Source organism: Colobus angolensis, unplaced genomic scaffold (genome assembly GCF_000951035.1).
Source record: "Colobus angolensis palliatus isolate OR3802 unplaced genomic scaffold, Cang.pa_1.0 Scaffold448, whole genome shotgun sequence".
Taxonomy (NCBI): domain Eukaryota; kingdom Metazoa; phylum Chordata; class Mammalia; order Primates; family Cercopithecidae; genus Colobus; species Colobus angolensis.
In genome coordinates this window covers 659,524-679,666 of record NW_012117910.1, presented here as the reverse complement: position 1 = coordinate 679,666, position 20,143 = coordinate 659,524, and the positions used below count along the sequence as shown (strand labels likewise).

At 58.6% G+C, this 20,143-nt stretch overlaps 2 protein-coding genes across 3 annotated transcripts in view; both read left to right on the top strand.

Annotated features, from left to right (window-relative positions):
• The first annotated feature begins 287 nt into the window (after nt 1–287).
• OSM (oncostatin M) lies at nt 288–4,286 on the top strand. Of its 2 annotated transcripts, none has more exons than XM_011957688.1 (3): nt 288–359; nt 1,980–2,122; nt 2,652–4,286. In XM_011957688.1, the coding sequence occupies exons 1-3, from the start codon at nt 326–328 to the stop codon at nt 3,231–3,233; spliced, it is 759 nt and encodes a 252-aa protein (XP_011813078.1). In that variant the 5' UTR covers nt 288–325; the 3' UTR covers nt 3,234–4,286. The 2 variants fall into 2 exon arrangements, with proteins under 2 accessions (XP_011813078.1, XP_011813079.1); XM_011957689.1 differs by lacking the exon at nt 288–359 and adding an exon at nt 1,308–1,565.
• A 5,058-nt stretch (nt 4,287–9,344) lies between these two features.
• LIF (leukemia inhibitory factor) overlaps nt 9,345–20,143 on the top strand; it is a 17,325-nt gene continuing 6,526 nt past the window's right edge. Inside the window, exons 1-4 of the mRNA XM_011957709.1 lie at nt 9,345–9,679; nt 10,837–11,150; nt 16,081–16,208; nt 19,640–19,992. Coding sequence (XP_011813099.1) covers nt 9,345–9,679; nt 10,837–11,150; nt 16,081–16,208; nt 19,640–19,992 — 1,130 coding nt within the window. The remainder of the gene's footprint in view (nt 9,680–10,836; nt 11,151–16,080; nt 16,209–19,639; nt 19,993–20,143) is intronic.

Sequence of the window (20,143 nt, the reverse complement as noted above, 5' to 3'; positions counted from 1 at the left end):
CTCTTCCTCCCTGTTCACCCCAGGAAGGCTGAGGCTGCGGTTTACATCATCCTTGGGCGTAGGGCTGACCTCGAAGAACGAATTCGAAGAAAACAGGAGGAGGAGCGGGCATACACCGCGCCCAGCGCCCATTGGCCGCCCGTGGAAATTTTGGTTTTTGGGGTCATGTTCCCAGAAGGCCTGCCCTCCCCCCTCCCCATCCCCACCCACCTCATGAGGTGTTGGCCAATCGCCCCAGCGGGCATAAAGTGGCTGCCAGCCTGCAGGGCTCCCAGCCGAGAGGTGTCACCCCCAGCGGGCGCGGGCCAGAGCACGGGCACCCAGCATGGGGGTACTGCTCACACGGAGGACGCTACTCAGTAAGTACTTCCTTCCTCCCTGCCAGAACCCGCCTGCTGGATCTGTCCACAGGCGCCGGTGGGGAGCAGAGGCACCCTCTGCCCTCTGGGACCTGGGGAGGCCGGGCGCCAGGCAGAAGGATGCTGAGAAGGGGAGAGAGCCAGAAGGTCAGGCAGAGAGAGCGGTCCACTGAGAACTCGGCATCTCCACAGGTAGAGAAGGGGCATCCCTGGAAGGCTTCCAGGGGGAGGTGATGTCGAGATGTAGAGGCAACTCTGGGAACCAGGGAGTGAGAGAAGAAGATGGGCAAAGAGGCTGGGCAGGAGAGGGAGGCTCAGAAGCTGGGCAGGGAAGTGGTGTGAGGTGTGGAGGGATTGTGGGGCCTCCAGCTTGCCCCGGATGAATAGAAAGTCAGCCGGCCCTGGGGGCCCCAGAGCCCACACAATCACACAGCATGCACAGCCACACCCACATGACCACATGCACACAGAGCCATATGACGTCATCTACAGCCCTGCATCTCACCAGCCCAAGAAGCCCCACACGCAGACCACAGTCCCCATGGTGAAGGGAGCAGGTCTCCCTCATGCTGCACACAGACCCAGATGCACAGCCACACAGACACCCTGGTCCCACGTGCACTGCCACACGCACAGGCCCCTGCCAGAACCCGGCAGCAGATACCTGGGGAGGTGACGAAGGTGCCCTGGGGTCGCTATGCCTGGGTGCCCGGCCCCTCGGCCCTCCCCAGCAGCCAGTCTTCCCCAAAGGGCCGGATGGTTCTTAGGACGGGAACGATGGTGTCACTGCCTTCCGGGCCATTGCGCCACAGGCCCCTTCCGACCACGTGGCTGCTGGTGCCCTGTTGGGGGTGGTAGAGAGCTGTAACTGTATCCACCCCCAACACCTTCTGACAGGCTCACAGCATCCCTGGTGGGCCTGACAGAAGGAACCACTTATGGAGAGAGGAGGGAGGCATGAGAGGTCAGGGGAGAGCCCTGGCCTTTATGACCTGTGCAGGACCTTCTCCTGAGACTTGGTTTACCTGTCAGGAAAATGGGGACGTGGACTAGAAGGTCTCCCGCATCTGTTCCAGGCTGCGCCTCTGGTTGAAAAGGCGTCCTCTCCTGGTTCTAGACAGAGCTGAGGGCACAAGCTGCTCCCGGGCTGCCTGCCCTGAAGCCCTCTCAGGCCCATCTCCCTGGATGGCCAGAGCAGCTGACAAGGCAGGGTCCTAGGCTGGTGGCCGGTCCTTAGCCCAATGGTCTTGCAGGGAGCCAGTCCCACCTTGCAGAGAGTCAGCTCTCAAGGTTAGAACCGTGCAGTAGGCAGGATTGGATCCAGTCGGGCGCTGCAGCCTTTACTCAAAGACCTACTTGGTAAATCGCAGCCACTGTCTCAGTCCCTCCCACTGCTTGCTGTGTCAGGCCCTGGGCAGTGACTTGCTGGGGAGATGATGGTGGCCTTGGTGGGCACACCTGTGCACACACCATGCCACACAGTGCCCAGCCCCCGCCCTCAACTACACAAAGTCCGGGATGAAGGAGGCACCTTTCAAGGCCCTCTTGAACCCCCTCCCTGAGTCTCCCATCTGTGGCTTTCCTCGCCAGGTTGGGTGACACCCCTCTTCTCTGCCTTAGGTCTGGTCCTTGCACTCCTGTTTCCAAGCATGGCGAGCATGGCAGCTATGGGCTGCTGCTCGAAAGAGTACCGCATGCTCCTTGGCCAGCTCCAGAAGCAGACAGATCTCATGCAGGACACCAGCAGACTCCTGGACCCCTATGTAAGCACCCGGGCCCTTGTGGCATCTGAGTCTCAGAGAACTGTGGGGAAGGGAGTGAAAAGCAGGGAGGACAGGCCCAGCCCCACTCCATATGGCCAGGTAAGGGAACTGAGTCACTGAGTTATTCCAGCCTTAACCTTGAGGAGCTAAGGCTGGCCCTCCAGCTTCCCTAGCTCTGTGGTCCCAGGGCGGGACGCCAGACACCACCACCGCCCTCATCTGCTTACTCAGTGTGTTTCCTGCACACCTGCCAGGCTCTGGTCTGGGATGTAGCAGTGAGCAAGACAGAGTCCAGCCCTCCTGAAGCTCCCCATTCTCCACAGGCATCCCACCAGCCAGGTCCCCAACATCCCTCCGACCTTGCCTGTAGTGATCTTGGGGTCCTCTTCCCTCTCGGGACTCAGTTTCCAGATCCGTCCAGTGGGAGATTGGATAGGGGTGCATGAGGTCTAGCATTCCAAGGCTGACTTGTCTGTGAGTGTGGTCCGGGTCCTCAGCATTCACCCTGTGATCCTCCTGTTCCCCCCAGATACGTATCCAAGGCCTGGATATTCCTAAACTGAGAGAGCACTGCAGGGAGAGCCCTGGGGCCTTCCCCAGCGAGGAGACCCTAAGGGGGCTGGGCAGGCGGGGCTTCCTACAGACGCTCAATGCCACACTGGGCCGCGTCCTGGACAGACTGGCCGACTTAGAGCAGCATCTCCCCAAGGCCCAGGACTTGGAGAGGTCTGGGCTGAACATAGAGGACTTGGAGAAGCTGCAGATGGCGAGGCCGAATGTCCTCGGGCTCAGGAACAACATCTATTGCATGGCCCAGCTGCTGGACAACTCAGACATGACTGAGCCCACGAAGGCCGGCCGGGGGGCCTCTCAGCCGCCCACCCCCACCCCTACCTCGGATGTTTTTCAGCGCAAGCTGGAGGGCTGCAGTTTCCTGCGTGGCTACCATCGCTTCATGCACTCAGTGGGGCGGGTCTTCAGCAAGTGGGGGGAGAGCCCGAACCGGAGCCGGAGACACAGTCCCCACCAGGCCCTGCGGAAGGGGGTGCGCAGGACGAGACTCTCCAGGAAAGGCAATAGACTCATGCCTAGGGGACAGCTGCCCCGGTAGCCTCAGGAGCACCCCTTGCTGGTGAAGGATGCGGCAGGTGCTCTGTGGATGAGAGGAACCATCTCAGGATGACAACTCCCGTGTCCCCAAACCTGTTCCCCTCTACTACTCGCCACTGAGAAGTGCACTTTAAGAGGTAGGAGCTGGGCAGACCCCTCTACCTCCTCCAGGCTGTGGGACAGAGTCAGGCTGTTGAACCCCTCCTAGCCCCAAGTTCCCCAGACCCAGTGGGGTGGCCGGGCAGGCCACGCGGGGCCGACTTTCCATTGATTCAGGGGTCTGATGACACAGGCTGACTCATGGCCAGGCTGACTGCCCCCCTGCCTTGCTCCCCGAGGCTGCCAGTCCTTCCCTCTTATGACTTGCAGGGCCGTTGCCCCCAGACTTCCTCCTTTCCGTGGTTCTGAAGGGGAGGTCACAGCCTGAGCTGGCCTCCTATGCCTCATCACGTCCCAAGCCAGACACCTGGATGTCTGGGTGACCTCACTTTAGGCAGCTGTAACAGCAGCAGGGTGTCCCAGGAGCCCTGATCCGGGGTCCAGAGAATGGAGCTCAGGTCCCAGCCCAGCCCCGAAGTCGCCATGTGGCCTGGGGCAGGTCACTTTACCTCTCTGGACCTACTTTCTCTTTGTGAAGCTAGGGAGTTAGAGGCTGTACAAGGCCCCCACTGCCTGTTGGTTGCTTGGATTCCCTGACATAGGGTGGATATTAAAATCTGCAATTCAGGACATGTGGTGCAAACGGTGCTGGGTGGTGTACATGGAGGTCTCTGTAAAAGGAGACCCACCTCCCAGCGCCGGGAAGCCCCAGTCTTGGGCCCTTGCTGCTGGCTGCTCCCCCTGGTGGTGAATCCTGGAATTTTCTCACGCAGGAGCCATTGCCCTCCTAGAGGGGGGGTCTCAGAAGCTGCGAGGCCAATTCCTTGGAGGGACATGACTAATTTATCGATTTTTATCAATTTTTATCAGTTTTATATTTATAAGGCTTATTTATGATGTATATTTAATGTTAATATTGTGCAAACATATATTTAAAACTTGCCTGGTTTCTAAAGCCTCTGTGTCTCTCAGTTGTCTTGGGGGAGAGGATTTGGGGTGGCCTTTTAGAGACGGGAGGAACCCTAGGTGGGCAAGGCCAAAAGCATCCATGCTCTGGGGATGGGCTGGAGGTCTCTGCTGTACCCAGGAAGGGAAATCACATACCCCAGCTGCCGGGGGCCGTGACTGTGGTGGGGTGGGGTGGGGTGTCAAACTCAGACAGGGCATTGGTTATGGCCGAATGGGGCCCCCTTGACATATTGGGGATGAAGGGTGTCAAGATGTGGTAGCAAGAGGAGAGGAAGAAAGGCTTGAGTGTGTGGGCTGCTTCTGGGCCCCCATGGGTGTGTGGTTGAGGTCTGCATGCTGATGGACATTGCAAGCTGATGTGTGTTATATACCAATGTGTGTTGCATGTGTATTTCTCTTACCTAATTTTGAAGCCTGGATGTCAGTGTCCTAATGGAAGTTTATGTCTGTATCTGTATTTATGAGTGCGTGCAGACATGTCTGGGTGTGTCTCTGCATGTGTGTCTGCGCATGTGCAAGCTTAGGTGTGTGCCAGTGTGGCCTCTCATATGTGTGTACGTTCTTGGATCACCCTGGGGGGACACGGGCACATCCGGTGCCTGGAACATGAAAGGTGCCCTAGGCATTTGTGGAATGAATCAAAGCGTGAGTTCACAGCTACACCCCTGCCACCAGCGTCCTGCCTGATGTGGAGTGAGCATGCAGCAGACATGAGGAATGGCTGTGTGCAGAGGAACGAAGAGACTTGGCTGGGCTTGAAATCCTGTCTCAGCCCCTTTCCATCTATCTGGGTGACCTTGGGAAAATTCTTCAACATCTCTGAACCTTTGTTTCCTCATCTGTGGAATGAACAAAAGAATAACAGATCCTGCCTCAGACAGGGCCAGTGACCTGGTTTGTGCTTAAAACTGCTTCCTGAAGAGCCCAAGGGGTTAGGGTTTCCATCTGGCCCCCAGAAAACTGGGCTCCTCCCAAATGCCCAGGCGAGCATGTATAGACCGAAAACATGCTGAAGCAAGGGCTCCCAGAGGCAGGTGAGCTTGACTTGGATCGGTCCACGGCTACCCCTACTTCCTGAAATGGCAAAAAGAGCTGGGGATGGGAGGGGAACAGGAGGACTTGACATTAGGGTGGAGGAGAGCCAGTGCAGAGCTTCCTGCAATAGACATGACACATTTTGCAGATGAGAAGACTGAGGCTCAGAGAACCTGAGTGGCCAGCCCACATCCTTAGACCAAATTAACCGGGAATGGGCATAGTTTGAATTCAGGGCCGTAGGACTCCTGGGTGGGAGAATCTTCCTGGTACCCCTCCTCCTCTATAACTTGGCTGACAATTTCATGAGTTCCTGAAGGCACAGAACTCCAGGGCAAGGGGCAGACAGACAATAGACAGGCACAAGGACCAATAGGAGCATCTGAGATTGCAGGATGAGCTCAGCAAAAATTAAGCAGGGTGATGTAACAGCAGCGGGAGAGCCAGGCGCTGCGAGTGGCCAGAGTGGCATCTGGAGAGGTGACGTCCACACTGTGGTCTGAGTGACATGCAGATGGGGAGGTGGGAAGAGCTAGGGCAAAGGCTCTGAGCATTCAGGGATCAGAGTATCATGAGTGAGGGCATCAGGATTTGCCCAAAGGCCCAGAGAGGGGAAGCATCTTGCTTAAGGTCACAGAACAAAGTAGTGCAGGGCTGAGGCTAGAACTCCAGGCCCCTAACTCCCAACCAGCAGTCTTCCTGGGTAGCTGCCTGACATATTGCAGCCTATTTACCAAGTACCTAGCAAGGGCCTCCCGCGGCCCCCACTGGGCTCCCCCTCGCCCTCAGGGGTCCTACCATAACGGCCATCTTTTGGCTCCCAAAGTGCCTGGGGCTCCTTCCTACCACAGGGATTCTTCCTACGCTGTTCCCTCTGCCTGGAATGCTGTTCCCCATCCTGTTTGTCAAGTTAGCTCCTTCCTTGTAAGATCTCAGCTGGAGGATGCATCCTTAGCAATTCTTTCTCGCCTGTCCAGAGTCTGGGTCTGGGAACCTGGTTGCGCCCTCCCTTCCGGCAGCACGCACTCTGGTGTTCACATTCCCAACTGTGTCTCCTATTAGCACGGAGGACGGAGACTGAGTCTGCTTTGCTTGATGCTGTCCCTGCATCCTCATGGTGCCTGGCACACAGTAGGTGCTCAAGGAAGAGCAGGGCAGGTGGGGCCCTGCCTCCCAGCCCCAAGGAGAAGACAGAGGCAAGTGTGCTGCTGGGGGAAAGCGGAGGCACTGAGGCGCACACCAGGGAGCCCGTCACACACAGGTGCCACTCCCACACCTGGCCTGCCCTGGCTCCAGGCCCCGCCAACAGCAGCGGGGCTGCCCTCACTTGTGTCTCCCTGCTCCAGCTGGGGGAAGGGGGTTTCCTCGACCTCAGCTACTGGGAAGCTGTGGGTGGGAGGTGGCAGACACCAAAACCCAGGCACACTCGGGTTCCTGGAGCGGAAGGGGAGCAGGCGCTGTGGCCGGTGCTGGGGTTGCCCTCCAGGAGGGCAGAGGTTGGCCTGTGGGGGAAGAGCTGGGAAGCCCAGCATGGCTGCCCCCACCCCTGGCCGTCCCCCACCTCTCACCGCCCAGGAGAGGTGTCTGGGGCTGACTTTGAACTAGAGTACACCCACCCCACAGGAAACAGATGGGGGAGCTTGATTCTGGGAAGGGGTCTCCAGTACACTATCTAGGAGGACTTGTCACCCCATAACATCTCCTGAGGAGTCACAGTTGCAGGTAACCCCAAACTACCACCTGCAGTCTGATCCCTCCCAAGGCGGGATCCTACAGACTCAGCTACCAGGATAACCTCCTGGCTTAGTGGTGCCTTGAAGCCAAACTCACCGTTCTGCCCCCAAACCCTACACTTGCTTTCTGCTTCTTGTTTGCCCCTACTAAAGTTCCAGCATCCCAGCCCATTGCCTTTGTCTCCCTTGGCCCCTCCTCTCCCCTCCATCATTTGGTCCTGTGGTCTCTCCCATACCCATCTCTTGCAGGTGACTCCTCTCCCCATTGCCAGCCAGGGTCTGGCTCCCTGGACGCAGCCTAAAAGTATCACTATCATCCTATCTTCTCCTGCACGCAAACCTTCTGGAACTCCCTCTTATCCTAGTGTACAGGGCATCCATTCCTAACTTCTGGCTGCAGCATCCGAGGCCCCCAGCTCTCAGGCAAGGCCCATTTTGCCAGGTCATCTCTGCATTCCATCCACTTAGCTGCTCCCACCCCTGCATGCAGCCTGAGCTTCCTATTCCCCCTCAGCTCTTCTTTTTTTCCTTTGGAGAAACAGGGTCTCGCTCTTCGCCCAGGCTGGAGGGCAGTGGCATGATCGTGGCTCACTGCAGCCTCGATCCCCCGGGCTCAAACAATCCTCCCACCTAAGCCTCCCAGGTAGCTGCGACTACAGGCATGTACCACCATGCCTGGCTAAAGTTTTGTTTTTTTGTAGAGATGAGATCTTGCTATTTTGCCCAGGCAGGTCTCGAACTCCTAGCCTCAAGCAACCCTCCCACCTCAGTCTCCCAAAGTGCTGGAATTACAGGCCTCAGGCTCTGTTCCTAGCCCCCCTCCCCATTTCTTACATCTTCCTGTCCTTGAGGCCAAGCTCAGATGCCCCCACCTCTGTGATTCCCCCACCCAGAGGGGCTTGTGGAGCTGCCCCGGTGCTGTGGGTGGCTTGCAGAGTGCCATGTGGAGTTTCCATCAGACAGAGGCAGAACGGGGCCTTGTTGAATCACCCTGCCGACTCCACAACACGGACTGCTGTGTGATGGTCCCCACGACCATCCACCATGAGAGGCAGCAGTCTACTGGTGTCAACTACTGCTTTGTTGCCACAGTGCGCAAGAGCTGACTCTCTGCTAGGCACATTTTCCCTAGAGGGACGGGGCCCTCCATGAAGTGTGTGCTCCCTGCACTGACTCACATAAGGGACAAAGGGGTCACGAGCAGCTGTCCGCTGGCACCAGGCTAAGGAACATAAAGAGATCCTGGTGCAGTCCAGCCGCTGAATCCACTCGAAGCTGGGTTCTCTTTTTCTTAGTTTTTCAGAGCGGAGGTCTGGGACTCTCAGTCAATGCTGCATGTCACACACATGGGTTAAAAGTTCCCTAGGACAGCAAAACTACAGGAAAAGGCGGGGAGGGGTCCTGGCACATTTTGTTAATCTACAGAACAAACGCTCAGCGTAGAAACAGCAGAGCCAGGACGCGAACCCGGGCCTTCCGTGGGCCTCTGTGGCCTTAGACTCTTTGCTGCAGGTCTTCATGTGATTTTTTTTCTTCCCAGGGATGAGTTTAAAATACTTTAGAGTTACACACAACGAGTTAGACCTCAGCCCCCTAGCTGGGTACCCTGCCCGGGCTGAGCCTCAGTTTCCCCTCTGTACAATGGGGCCAACTTGGCCCACCTCCCAGCTGTGACAAAGATTCCCTGGGAGACAGCACAGACACGACGTTGATGGCAGGGCCGTCCCTGAGCCAGTGTGGCTGAGGCTCTCTCTTATTTCCCCTTTCCCTCCTTAGTGGTTTTCTTTCTTCTCGGCTCTTTTCTCTTTGTTCCTGTCCTGTCACCTGCCCTGCCTGCCTCCCACCCTCCACCCAGGGGCTGGGACATGGGATCCCCACAAAAGCCCTTTTTCAGCGCCGAGGAAGGGTCACAGTCCATGCTCCTTTGGAGTGGGGAGGCCCTCCCAAGGCTGGCCCAGCTCCCTACGGCTCCCTACAGCTCCCTACGTCTCAGGAGGGCTGGGCTCGGGGAGGGGCGAAGGTCTCTGAGGGAGGGGGTTGGGCAGGCAGGGCCCTGGAGCTTGTGGCAAGGGTGGATCAGATGGGCCAGGTGGCACCCCAGGTTCGGAGGTAGGTGCTAGGGCAGGGAGTGGTGGTCTGGGAGGGGGCCCAGTGTCTCGTTGGGGGAACTGCAGCCCTGTGACTCTTCTGGGGACAGGGACAAGGGGAGGCTGGCTGTGCTGCACACGGCCTGTGGCAGGTCTGAGTCAAAACACCTAAGGCCGACCCCTGCGGTCATGCGGAGGGCTGCCCAGTCATCGCCTTATGCCGGCCTGGGTCACTCAGGCAGGCTGGGCGCGGCCCCGTCAGCTGTGACTCAGGCCCCAACGGCCTCGCCACGCAGCACCGGGCAGGGGCATTGGGCACCAGGAAGCCCCCTCCCACATCCCAGCCGTGCTTCTCCCCTCGGCCACTCCAAGACCCTGCCCCCACCTGTGTCAGGCACAGACTGGGTGGGAACCCGGGGCCCTCTGCACCTGCTGCCCCCTGCCATTCAGCTGGGGGTGGGTGTGGAAGTGGGGGTAGTGTCAGGGCCACCCAGCTCCGGACGGGAAGTCAAGTTGGGGGCGGGGTGAGGAGCCGACTCCAGAGAAGATCAAGCAGGAGAGGGAAGCAGAGGGGGCCTGGCCCGGAAGACGATGGTGTCCCACTGAAGACCTGGCAAAGCTTCCAGATCCAGAGCGGCGTGCGCAGGCACAGACCACGGTAGGCTTCTCCCCGGGGCAGGGCCGGGGGTAGAGGCCAGCCTCCAAATTTATCCTCCACCAAAGCAAACATCGCTCACTCCCTTGTGGGTCGGGGGCATCTGGTGGCTCACACACGCTCCAGGCCTCAGTTTCCCCTTCTATGCAATGGGCATGGTGAGATACGCCCCGAACACCTCTCTGAGGATGTCGAGGCTAAGCAGGAGACAACAGATGCGAAAGTGTCATGTGGACATGTGAGGGTTTAAAGAGCATCAAAGGGTTAAAGGGCAGAGGAGAGAGCTCTGGATATGGTGGCTGGAAGGAGGCCTGGATTTGAATCCTGGCTGTTTGGGACCCTGGAGGGGTCAGTCATCTGGGGGTTTTGAGTCCTGGATTCCCAAGGGACCCTCAAGTTCTCTTTTCCCCAGAGCAGTGCAGGGGGCCGAGCCCATGAAGACCTCGGTTTCCTTCTGATGGAGAGGTGGTTCCTGTATAGCAGGCTCCAGCATGTGTGGTCAGTCAAGTTCAAGGCCCCTGTGCCTTTGGCCTTGGGCCAGTGCAGGACTTGACTGCTCTGTGCCTCACTCACTGTGTAAAATGGATCTAATTATGGGATCACGGTGGCGAGAAAGGAAAAATATAGGTAAAATTCTTGCACGGAGCCTGACATGAAAGGGGAAGGGGCTTGACCCCAATCTTGCCATCAGCAGTTCCCGAGGCCTGGGGAGAGGCTTCTGAGGGGATAGGGAGACTATCTCCTGGGTGGGCCAGTCCTGGGTCTGGATGCTGGGGTTCCCTGGCATGCTGGGGCCAGGTGGGGGCCTGGGCTCTGCCCCAGGAGTCCCTGGTTTATTTTACATCTGTGGATCTTAATTGTCTCCTCTCTAAAACGGCGACTGTAATTCCCATTTGGAAGAACTGTCGTGAGGATCTGTAAATGGGAGCTGGGGAGAGGGGACATCCTGGAAGTCTGAGGGGAGTGGGAAGGGGCAGCAGGGCCAGGAGAGAAAATTTCTCCCCCTCCTCCTTTTCCTCCTCCCAGAGCCTCCGCCACGTGGTCCTGGCACCCCCTTGTGGCCGGTCCTCAGAGCTTCCCCAGGAGGTGCTGGACACGGCATAGGCTCCTCCAAGACCCCCTCAGCGGTGCCCCCCTCTCCAGCCTTGGCCTGTATCTGCCCACCCTCCATTCTGAGCCTCAGGCATCCCCGCCCACCTCCTCAAATCCCCAAATGCCACCCCACCTGGCTCTGGGGGAGGCCCCGGCTACAGGCTGGCCTGGGGCTGGCGGGCCCGTGGCCGTGGGGCCTGCTGCCCGCTGGGCAGTGGGGGGCGCTGCAGCCCGTGGTTTGGAGCCGGGTAGGTGGTTGGGTGTCAAATGCTGGTCTGGGAGCCCTGGACCTGGACTTCCCCCAGCCCTGGGCCCAACTTTCCTGGGGACCTGGGTCTCTCTCTATATCCCCCACCACTGCTCCCCACAAGCCACTCTTTAAAGAACCTTTTCTTTCTTTCTTTTTGTTCCCCTGTGTTTTTTTGTTTTTTGTTTTTTTGAGACGGAGTTTCACTCTTGTTGCCCAGGCTGGAGTGCAATGGTGTGATCTCGGCTCACTGCAACCTCTGCCTCCTGGGTTCAAGCGATTCTCGTGCCTCAGCCTTCCAAGTAGCTGAGATTACAGGCATGTGCCACCACGCCCGGCTAATTTTGTATTTTTAGTAGAGACGGGGTTTCTCCATGTTGGTCAGGCTGGTCTCGAACTCCTGACCTCAGGTGATCTGCCCACCTCGGCTTCCCAAAGTGTTGGGATTACAGGCATGAGCCACCACGCCCGGCCCCAGAGAAGCTTTTCTAGACACTTTGGGACTCATGGACTTATCTAGAAAGGGAAACTGAGACTCTGAGAAGCTTCCTTCTGGAATTCTCACAAGCAAATCAGGACTGAAACCCAGGGTTCCCAGCTCCCTGGGAGGTCACCAGTCCACACACTATTGGGAATGTGCCACTAATTTGTTGTGTGGCCTTGGAGAAGCGACTTCCCCTCTCTGGGCCCTATAGCTAAGATAATAACAACACAGCCTGGTGCAGTGGCTCATGCCTGTAATCCCAGCACTTTGGGAGGCCGAGGCAGGAGGCTTGCTTGAGCAGGTGTGATTGAGGCTGCAGTGAGCTATGGTGGCACTACTGCACTCCAGCCTGGGCAACAGAATGAGTCCCTGTCTCAAATAATAGCAATATCAATAACCAAGGCATGTCTTCCGTGCTGGCCAGCCTTTGTGGAGGACATCGCTGACCTCACAGGTTGACAACACTGTTCCCCCATTTGGTAGACACTGGAACTGAGGCCTGAGCGATGAGGCCACCTGCCCAAGATTGCACAGTTTGTAAGTGACCGAGGTGGGCCTGGACCTGGGGTCTGGCTGATTCCAGAGCCCACTTAGCCTCGTCCCCTCCACGGCGCAGCCTTATCTCTTCTCCGAGCTTTTCCTTTACCAAGTGGGGACGCTGAAGCCAGTAGGGGCCAAGACAGGCCCTAAGTCCTCCACCCCCACCTGGCACGTGGGCCCTCTGAGGGTGGGGAGGCACAGGCCACTGTCCTCCCTCTGCAAGGGTCCCCTGCTGCCAGCCCTCTGGCTAGGGTGGACTTAGGAGAGACCTTGACAGCCGAGAGGTTCACAGAGAATCTGGCTCTCTGGACAGCCCACCGTGAATGACACCAGGCCCAGGCGTTGGTCCCACCCAGAAAGGGAGGAGATGGAAACAGGGTCCAGGGGTGGGGTGGGGGCGGAGGCTCGGCTGGGCAGAAGATCAGAGCAGGATTGTGTCATGCAGTCCTGTGGCTTATCAGCCACCGGGCGGCCTGGTCCAGGCAGAAGGAGGGGCTCTCCAGGGAGTGACTCTGCGGGGACCCCCCTGGGCCTGGCTGCTCAGACCACACCTGGGCCTCCAGGGTCCTGTTTTAGGGAGACTGGGGGTAGGGGGCTGGGGTGGAGACCTGGCTCCGTTACACACTGTGTGACCCGGCACAAATCATTCCACTGTGTGAGCCTCAGTTTCCAAGTCTGTCAAATGAGGATTAAGATGCCTCCCTCAGAGAATGGGGGTCAGGACTTGAGCCCAGGGGCTTCTGGTGAGCACTTGGTAATGCTTGGTTTTGTGGGGAGGGGGTGGGAGAGAGGCTTATGAAAGCCTTGGGGGCCTGAGCCCCAGGAAGGGGCACTAATCCGGGCTGGGAGGGTCCTGGAGGTCTAGGGGGACCCAAAGGTGCAGGAGGTGGGGGACAGGTATCATGCCCCAGTTGCAAGACACAGAGGGAGGCCTGGCCCCTCCAATCCCAGGTCCCACCAGCGGCTCCCCAACCTGGCCCCATCCCTCCCCTCACCCCAGGAAGCTCACTTTTCCTTCTCTTCCCAGGGAAGAGGATAGTCCAACCTCAGCCAGGTCTCACCCCTCCATCCTCCCCACCCAGTGGGATGGGACCACTTTATTCTTTCCATGTCATCACCGTCGCCAGACCGGAGGCTCCCATCACCCTCCCACCCACCATCCTCAGAACAATCCCTCAGGCTCCCCTGGGCACTGGGACGGGTCAGGGTAGCCCCAGTGTGCTTGGCGGGGGGAGGGGAAGGAGAGAAGGCCAGGGCCACACCTCTGCACGGCCAGTTTCAGGCTGAATAAGTCCTTGGGCTGCTTCCTGTTCTGTTTATGGCCTCCGAGTCCAGGAAATCATTGAGTGACACGTCTCTCCTTTACCCCCCAGCCCCGCAATTATTTAATAGGGGCCGCTGTGGTCTCTCTTTTGGAAAATCCAGTGGGAGAAGAAAGCTGTCAGCTCGCCTCTGACATCAGCTTTGTCCCTGTGCCAAGAGTCAGGGTGGCCAGGGCGGTGTGGGGAGGAGGGGCTGGGGCGGGGTAGGGAGGAAGCCAGCTGCTGGTGGCCCCTGTGACGTGAAGCTGCCGCATGGTTCCCAGGGGCGGGGGTTGGAGGGCGAGGAGCATGGATTGTTGGAGACACACGCCGGGGCACACGCAGACCTGGAGGCTCAGAAATGCACGTGTGCACGCCCAGGGTTAGACCTCCCTGCTCACCTAGCCCTCGTGCCCAGGGATCCACAGTCCCACACAAACTCTGGCAGACACGAGGCCAGACACACAGTCACACTGGCTTCATGCCCATGGGCACGTGTGCACACAAACACACACACACACACTCACACAACCACACAGAGAACTCACAAGAGCAGCCAGAGATGTGCACCATCTGCTCTCTCTCAGCCACACAAAGCAAAAGGTACAAGCAGATCCACACACTTGCACACACTTGCACACACCACACACGCACACACGGTACCAGACACAGGCATGCACACAGGGGCACTCACTACATACGCATGCTCAGGCAAATGCCCACTCAGACTCAGACAGACAGGCAAGCACACTCAGCCACGTCCCAGGGCCACAGGGAGCCCAAGTGTGCGCCCTCTACTGCAGGCTGGGGCTCTTGGCCTCGGGCTGCCCTGGGAAGGTGGCTGTGGCCACTTCCTCTTCCCGCACCCTGCGGTGAGGATGAAAGGCTCCCTGGTGGAGTAGGAAAGAAAGGCCTGTGACTGTCCTGGGCTCCACCCAGGTGGGATGGGGCAGGGCAGAGAGCCCAGGGGTCTGAGGCTGCGGAAGGGAGCGGACAGTGAGCGGCTGGGCTCTGGGAGGCCTTTGTCACGGCACAGGGTGCTGCCAGGTCCCCCACGTTGAGCACCTGCTCAGCCCCGCCCCATCCTACCCTGCGGCACCTCTGGCCCATTCCAGAGCTGGAAGGGAAGTCAGGAGCCCCATGAGACACTGCTGAGTGACCTTGGGCAAGTCACTCCTCAGCCCCTCTGGGCCTGGCTTTCAACATCGATACCAGCGGCTTGCAAATGTTTTCGACTGCCACCCACAGTAAGAAATACATTGCACCTTGCAACCAGATGAGGATGCAGATACAGACACACACAGGCAACTGGAAAAAAAGTTTCACGGAGCAATCCTCACCCTGGCTCTGGGCAATGCCAGGTGATTTCGCTGTTCCATTTCCTTTTTGAAAGTGCTGGTGGCAACCCTCTAATTGAATCCATGGCCCTCGAAGAGGCAGAGGCCCGCAGTGTGAGAACACTGCTCTCTCTACATTTGCCTGCAATGGTCTCAGGCTAGTTCGAGATTCCGGGAGAGCCTGGGGGAGGTAAAAGTGCTTGCAGAGTCTCAAAGGCCATGCTCACGAAATGCTAATGGCTGAGGTAGACAGCAAACCATTCTACAGAGCCCTGGGGGGGACCGGCCCCACGCAACGCCACAGCCAGGCCTCTGGTTGGCCCTGCCAATGATCAGGGGCTGCTGCTTCCCTTGCAATTTCTATCAGAAATGAAGAAAAAAAATGCAGTCACTCTGATTCATCTCCAGGGGGTTGATTCCTGACACAGTCGGTCGGGAAATGTCAGGGTGATGATGGGAGCAGTTGGCAGAAGGCCAGGGTGGCTTCTGGCTTCTCCTTGGCCCTGAGGGGATACTGCTGGTCACTGCCAGAGACTGGATCCGGTAAGGGTGAGAAGGGGCAGGCGATAGGCCCAGCATCTGGACCTCAAGAGCCCCCAGAAGACAACTGGGCTCTCCAGGGCCCAGAGATGGGGGGAGTACTGCCTATTTCCCCCGCAAGGCTCTGAGATGCTACCCACTCTCCTAAAACCCACACCAGACTCCATTAACTGAGAGGACCCAGGAGCCACCTCCTGCCCTGACTCTCAGACCCCACTGCGCTGACCACGGGACCCAGCCCTAACCCAAGCCCCTGACTCGGTCTGGGGTTTGAGCTCCTTCTTCGGCCATAGCCAGATCTTATTAGAATGGCTGCCACGCGTCAGGTGTTTGTCCACATTTCCCAGGAAACATCTCGGTGATGGCCCCACGAGGCTGTTACAACAGCATCCTCATTTGCACAGGGGAAACTGAGGCTGTGAGAGAGGAAGGGCGTTGCCCGGGCCACATAGCTGGTGGTTGGGGCAGGAGGGATTTGAACCCACACCACTGGGGTGAGAACAGTAGAGGCACGGTCCGCTGGTGGCATTACACTGTCACTCCTCAAGCATTGAAGAGTGTGGTGCTCTTGCCTTTTTGGCCAGGATGCCCAATTGGCTGGGCTGTGCCAGGCATTCCTGAGTTTCCCCATCTCCTCTGGCCACCCCTCACCAGCCCTGGGCCTGGGACCCACCCTCTGGACCCCCACTTCCTTCCTAGGCCCACCTGAGGACTCTGCTCATTTTCCAGGTACCAGGGCCAGAGGGGCTGGGGAAGGAAGGAGGGAGGACAGACTGGGCAGCAAGGGGTGCCCGGAGCGCTGTTTCTGGGTCACCGGTCTTGGGGAATTCCCCAGTGCCCGGAGAGCTGCTTACCTGGTGAGTAACTGCTGCTGGCTGCCCACACATAATGCCTGACTGTTAGGGGACCTCCCGTCCCACCACTGCCCATGCCACTGCCATGCTGCCCTCTCTCCTGAGAGCCCCGGGGTCCAGGAAAGAGACAGACAGGCAGGGGGCTGACCCCACCCCTGCACCCCCCCACCCTGGGACTTTGCAGGGGGCGGCTGGTGATTCAAGCCCCTCAGAGCTGAGTTTGTCTCCTTCCTTCTCAGTTGGGGCCTGGGGGTGAATCAGCTTCTGGGGGCGGTAAGGCCAGGTCAGCTGCTGTCCTCTGATCAGGCTTGGGGTGGGGGTGGTGAGGGGCCAGGAAGGGGGCTCTGGGGGAGTGAGCACACTGCCCCGCCAGTCCCCTTCCACAACCTGTCTGATCTTTCTGGGGCACCCTTGAAGCTGGAGGCTACGTGGGTATCTTGCCTTGATTTACCATCAGCAGAGGCTTGAGAGGTCTTGCTCCTGCCCAGCCTTCCCCACTCAGCACTCTGGCATGGACCCAAGTGTCCCCATCTGTGAAATGGGGACAAGAACCCTTGCTTCACACGGAGGTCAGCACAGTGAGTGGTGATACGCAGAGAGGCAGCTTGCCGGGTGCCCAGAACCATGCTGAGCCCTGAGCCCTCAGAGCAAACCCACAATGGCGGTACCGTTATTCCCATTTTATAGCTGAAGAAACTGAGGCCAGGAGGTGGTAGTCCCTTCCCCAAAGTCCCTTAGCTCATAACTGGCAGAGCCAAACCTCCAACCTGGTTCTGAATGAGGCCAGAGTCCATTCTTCAAACCCTCAGACCTCTTTGTCTCCTTTCCGTAAGAGACTTGGCACTGACGGTTTTTGGAAACTGTAAAATGCTTTCTCAAAAAATACTTCACCTCTATTCATGTCAAGGTATAACACTGAGCCAGGTGCTGTCAAGAGTACAAGTGAGTCTCAGACCCCACTGAGCTCTCAAAGGTTGAGGAATAAGACTCGCCCCCACTTGAAACAAGAGTGGGTAGGACAAGGCCGATGTGAGCTGGTCGGGGCTGTGGGAGGCAGGGGAGGCTTCCTGGAGGAAGGTGGCCCGAGCACACCTGCCATGCCCTTCACTCTCGGGGAGCAAGAGGTGCTGCAGGGATTGCTGTGGCCTGCAAGACAGAAGCTGGGGTTCCAGACCTGGCTCTGTTGTTAACTCTTTGTGTGAGCCACACATAGTATCTTCACCTCTCTGAGCCTCAGTTTCCCCATCTGAAAAATAAGCAGCTGTGATATTCCAGGAGAGACTTGTGGATGGCAGGTAAAAATCAGCAGAAAACAAGCAGCTGGGTAGCTGAACGCGCTAGAGGGTGCACTCACTTCCTGGAGAGCCGTGATGAGTTGGATGGCACAGCCACCTGGAGACAGCATTCCCGGGTTCTGGCCTGGTAACTCCTGCCCAATGTCAGGGGGTCCCATGTGGCTGGGACTGTCCCGCTCACCCTGAGACCGGTCAAATCCCCAGCAGGCCCCATCTGCAGGAGCAGGACAGGCTGTGGATGAAGTCACAGCTGGAAGGGGCCAGGCTGGGGCTGCCACTCCAGGGTGGGGCCTGGGGTCGTGACCCTGGGAGCCCGCAGCCAAGAAGGGAGGGTGCCTTCCATGAGGGAGCCGGCCGGGGGCGGGGAACACACACACAGCATAGAGAGGGAGGGAAGAAAACAAACTCCCAGAGACCAAAGTGGGCCTGGAGCGTAGCCTGGGCGGCTGATTCCTGGGGGCCGCAGCCACGTTGCAGGCGGCACACGGACTTGCGGCTCCGAGACCCTGCCCGGCCTTCCCTCCAGAGGCCCAGAGCAGGTGGTGTCTGAACATGGACAGGAAGGGGAGGCTGGGCCTGGGGCACCGAGGGGCCCAGAGCACTTGGGGAGCACAAACCAAGTCAGGTACCGTGAGAGGAGGGGAAACTGAGGCACTGGAGGGGCCTCAGTCAGGGCTGGGGTTAAGTGGCCCTAGTGTCAGTGTCTTCTAGACCCTGTCCTCACTTCCTGTTTCCTGTGGGGTGGGGCTGAGATTAAACAGCGATCAGGGGTGGATTATAGGGCTGATGTGGGATCTGGCTTGCCAGAAGGCATGCAAGACTTGGGGGTCCACTTGGAAGGATGCAGGGGAGACACTGGGCAGCATGGTGGTGGATGTAGGGGTGGCTGCAGGAGAACTCTTGAGCCTAATGAGAGACTCAGGCCGGGCGATGGGGGTTTGATAGGTGGAGGCCACAGTGAGCCCCTGGTCACGTGGATTTGGGGTCCAGGTCAGGAAAGCCAGGCTGAGTTAGGTGACAGGGGTCTAAGTGATGTGGGATGGGGCTGGGAGCTGGTCCAGAGTTCACGTGCTCTGAGTGGTCAGGTCCTTGTGCAAGAGACGCTGGGGGAGGGGTAAGAAGAAGGGTTGAGTTGGGGTGTCCTGGGACGTGGGATTGCCTGAGCCAGGCCAGGGCAGGTGGATCTCCTAGTAGTGTACGTTGACCCCAGAGCAAGTGTATAGAAGCAGTAAGTGCCAAGTGGGGCCCTCCATGGTCCCTTAAAGAAGAGACAAGGTGTGGGGTGGGAGGCAGGAAGGAGGAAGGAGAGCCAGTTCGGGACGTGCCAGCTGGGATAGGCAGTTTTATCACCTCACATCTGAGGCCCTGCTGGGAGAGAATGGGGGGGCAAGAGCCTAGATAAAGCAGGGTGTGTGTGTGGTGGGGAATGGCAGCAGGCACCAGGGCTCGTCCTGGCACGATGAAGGAGGAACGCGTGGCTGGGCAGGTCCAGGATGTGGCAAGAGGCAGGAGCTGGGGGCATGGAGGATGGGCGAGGGGGTGGTGGGGACCCGGGCAAGGCTGCAGGAGCTCCCTGGCCTTGGAAAACCAACTCGCACACCTTGATCTCAGGTCAGGGTCGGGCGGAAGGGCTGGGAAGGGGCCCCAGGGGACTAAATCCTCTCCTGGTACTAGGGGGTCCCCTGGCAGCTTTAGAGATGGCATGGCCCCAGATTATGGCATGCTGTCTGGCCAGCGCTCCCGCATCTCGTAGGGTGTATTTATTTTCACTTTTCTGTTGCCTTTCTTGGAGGTGTCCCTGTGCTCATTTTGCCCTGCTCCCCACTACTCCTTCCTGCCCTTCCTCATTCACAAATCGCCTGGCTTCAGAAGAGCCTCTAGAAGCACTTTTTGGGGACCTCCATCATTCTCTGAGGCTGAGCTCCAAGGGGCTTCCAAGGCAGGTCTGGAAGGGACCAGCCACTTCTGTTTCCCCAGCCATCAATCAGCACCCTGAGGAGGAAACTGGGGTATGATTTCGCCAAGCCTCTCTCGGTCCCACTTCAGAATAGAAATGCTGGACCACCTTCCCAGAAGCACCTTCCCAGAGTGTCCCGACAGAATTGAGTCACAGCCACCCCTACCCCCATGTCTTCCTAGCTCCTTCCCCAGCCTCACAGGTACAGTGGTCAGCAGGGCCAGCACACTGGTGGTGTCTGGAGGCCTGACTCTCTGGGGCCCTGGGCAACGCGTTCCCCTCGGAGCCCCTTGGAGCCCAGTGGCAATGGGCAGATTGGCGGAGGCTACCTCTGGGGTGGCTTCCAGCGCCCATGTTCAGTTCCACTTTATGACTGTCTAAAGTCCACGCCGGCCCCGGCCCCTCCTCCTGGAGCCTCCTTCTCAGCCAAGCCCCAGCCCTCCTCCTCCCACTGCCCCCCTAAAGCCCCCCAACCAGGGGGCACAGAGGCCAGTCTCCATCTGCTAGTCCAGACTCGCTACCTCCCCAAACCCAGGTGAGTCAGGACCGTCTGGGGCGCCCACTGCTGGGACCCCTGCTGACTCGGCCAGGGGCCCCCTCCTGGCGATGCCCATCTTCAGACAACTCCTGGGACAAACCAGGCAGGAAAACCGCAGGGCGTTTTGTCGAAGGCTTCATTATAATTT

What these genes read in the sequence shown, in the direction of transcription:
- OSM (XM_011957688.1), top strand. Translation starts at nt 326, where the DNA reads ATGGGGGTACTGCTCACACGGAGGACGCTACTCA. An exon ending in CACACGGAGGACGCTACTCA is followed by an intron (nt 360 to 1,979) that starts GTAAGTACTTCC and finishes TCTCTGCCTTAG; the next exon opens with GTCTGGTCCTTGCACTCCTG. An exon ending in GCAGACTCCTGGACCCCTAT is followed by an intron (nt 2,123 to 2,651) that starts GTAAGCACCCGG and finishes TGTTCCCCCCAG; the next exon opens with ATACGTATCCAAGGCCTGGA.